The following is a 3,069-nucleotide window of genomic DNA, read 5'->3' as shown; positions in this document are numbered from 1 at the left end:
TGGACATGTTTTAATGGATATCACAAAGATGGTTCGGAAAGCTTAAATATTGAATTGCTTCATGAAAATAGAATCAACTTTGTAACATCTCTTAAAACATGCTCAATTTATTAAAAAAAATCATTATGCTTTTAAAACATCATTTTTATTGATTTCAATTCACATATATTGTCCCTCTCCTTTTTCTCCCTTTCAATTTTGATTTGGGCTTTCTGAATCCAAAACCAATGCACATTGGCACTTTGCTTTTGTACCATAGTAGAACTTATATTATAAAGAATGTTTAGGGGTTTTGATTTGTCTTTTTTAGAGGTAAAAATCATTTTTGAAAAAACTACAAAAAGTCAGATTTTCTTAATTTTTTCAAAAAATCACTTTTCGTTCTATCTAAAATCCAAAAGCAAATTTTAAAATGTTTTTACCAAACATCTTTTGTTTTTTATCTTTTCCAAAAAGAACTTTTACCTTTCAAAAGACAAACCCTTAAGAGGTTATACGACTTATGTCTTCGTATTCAGTACTTCCCCCTAAATAATAACGAAAAAAATTACAGGGTAGGACGGTGATATGTGACATTGATTGTGGCGAATCAATGGTTGCTATGACATTGTACAATACAGATGGTGTTGTGCTTTATCTGAAACACTTAAAATCATATCATAACAAAACCGTTTATCATGAACCTTTTTTCAATTATTTATCATTTTAAAAGCTTTTTTTTATTAATTTATCCCTATTATTGTGAAATGTTTTAGAAAGCCCTCTCATTTTTACGTGGGCATAATCTCTTTAAAAATAAATATTATTTGTATAATAACAATTAATTTAATAAATAATTATATTATAATACGGAAAACTAGATATACAATTAGATCCGGTCTTTTTTCAAAAATACAAAAGATTATAAGATTATTATGTATATACTATATACTATATTGTTATAAAAATAAAAAACAATAAAAATTTAAATGTCGATTATGAATTTCAGATATAAAAAAATTTATCAAACAATTATGAAGATTTGATAGCTAAATATAATTTGGGAATGGGATAAAATGATATTGAATGAATAGGCTGAATTGTACAAAAATCAAAACTAATAAACATTTATATAGTTGGTTATATCGACCAAAAAATATATCTTCAATGGTAAAACCAAATTTTTAGGATTGATTCTATATTATATAACTCTCAAATAAAACCACATACTACAATAACCATTTTAGCAATTTACAATAATACAAATAATAATCTAAAAACGAATGAGTTCGAAGTTGAACTACATTTGATATTTTGCTATTCATCAACACCAAATTAGGTGCAACTCTACACCAAAAACGATGTAAAAACAAGTTTTACTGTTTTGGATTTTATTTGAAGATGACCTCATGTGTTTAATATTTCAAATTTTATGTCAAATCCAATAATTACAAACTCTCCCCACAAAATATCCACAACATTATAAGAGAGCTCAGGCAAACAAACAGTTATATAAAAATTCTTAGCTCGAAAAAAAGGCAGTTGCACTTGTTACAATTTTAATTCAACTTTCAATCAAATATCAATGACCACCTAACAAAAGATAACATGTTTTTTTTAACACAAAACTCATCTCATACAAACTTCAATCACATTAAACATCAACTTCCCCAAATCTAACAAACACCTTAAAACATACCATCACTCTTTTCCTTATATCGGCTTGATCTTGAAGTGGAGTGATATCAGTGAAAACACAAAACATTTCAAATCCTGCATTTTTCAAACATTCATCAGCAAAAACACTCTCATGTTGGGCAAGACATGACAAAAGAGATTGTATTGTGTTTAGCATAGATAAAAATGCTATTTTTAAATGATTAAGGAGTTTGAAAAAAGCTTCTGTTAAATGATTAATGACATACCACATAACATTATAATATCATCATCACCAAAGAATGACAAGTGATCATGAGAATAAACTCAAAAGATAGTTAAAATGGTTTACATACCTGAACAAGATAATAGAAGATTCGAAGGCCTTCAGGGTCCTTACTGGTTTGCACATCCATGAGTGAACCAATCTTTGAAGTAGTGAAAGAGATGTGCTCGTTCCCCATCACAATCTCCAGTTCTTGTCTTCCTACACGATCTGGTTCTGGCCAGTTGTTATCATCTTCCTTCATAATCTACCAGACAAACCCTAAAAGCTGTTAAAACCCTAACATTTGCAAACTAAACCCAAGATAGAATTGTTCATAAATCAAACAATGTCGAAAACCCTAGAAGAGTAAGAACAGAACCCTAAATCTGTTAAACCCCTGACGATTGCAAATTAAACAAAGGTAAAAGGGGGAAAATCTAACCTCGGAATCGGAGACGATACGACGACATTCCTTGAGAACTGAAGGCGTGAGGAAAACCTCTTTACGGATCATAGTATCGTTCTTGTAATTGGAGTTATTGGCATAACGGAGTTTACCATCTGGTCGGAACTCGAACTCCAAGAACTCGTGGCCAAACTTCCCCTTATGGCCTACGTAATACCTCAGGTAAAACTCTCCGCCGCCGGCCGCCCCATTCTCTTCTTCCGCCATCCCTCTCTACCTAGAATGTGAATGTGAAACAAACAAAGGTACGTGCTCCGGTTTAATTGCGGTTCAAACGGGGTCAAGTAAATCCGGATGTACTCGCAACCCATCCTGCCCCGAAGGCCCGAAACATATATGATAAACTAAAGAAATAATTTTATAATGGGTCCTTATGGTTTGCACAATATTGTATTTTGAGACCTTTTATGAAAAACATTATGCTTGTGGTCTGTATAGTTTTGAAATTTTTCCAAAATCACCAAAATGCTTTTGGATCAAATCTGAAAATTATGTATACCTTAATTATCAATTATGAAAATTTAAAATTATATATAAGGCTTAAGGAATATGTAACTGTTATGTACATAAGCTTACATTTAGAACCCTTTAAACTATGTAGTTTTGGTCTATACATATCCAAACGAATCATGATATCTCGTTTACTATTCTTCCTTAATCATGTGAGTTACTAAACCGATCGAGTTTATGTTTTTTTTCT

The 3,069-nt window shown here is 30.7% G+C and overlaps 1 protein-coding gene across 1 annotated transcript; it reads right to left on the bottom strand.

Annotated features, from left to right (window-relative positions):
* Positions 1–1,471: 1,471 nt before the first annotated feature.
* Positions 1,472–2,634, bottom strand: LOC145018619 (protein mago nashi homolog). The gene is made up of 3 exons (XM_078976491.1): positions 2,346–2,634; positions 1,992–2,168; positions 1,472–1,752 (listed from the first exon to the last, which is right to left on the bottom strand). The coding sequence occupies exons 1-3, from the start codon at positions 2,574–2,576 to the stop codon at positions 1,693–1,695; spliced, it is 468 nt and encodes a 155-aa protein (XP_078832617.1). The 5' UTR covers positions 2,577–2,634; the 3' UTR covers positions 1,472–1,692.
* Between the last annotated feature and the right edge of the window lie 435 nt (positions 2,635–3,069).

The sequence above is a fragment of the Lactuca saligna genome, chromosome 9, assembly GCF_052625555.1.
Source record: "Lactuca saligna cultivar CGN05327 chromosome 9, ASM5262555v1, whole genome shotgun sequence".
Taxonomy (NCBI): domain Eukaryota; kingdom Viridiplantae; phylum Streptophyta; class Magnoliopsida; order Asterales; family Asteraceae; genus Lactuca; species Lactuca saligna.
This window is presented reverse-complemented; position numbering and strand designations above follow the sequence as displayed.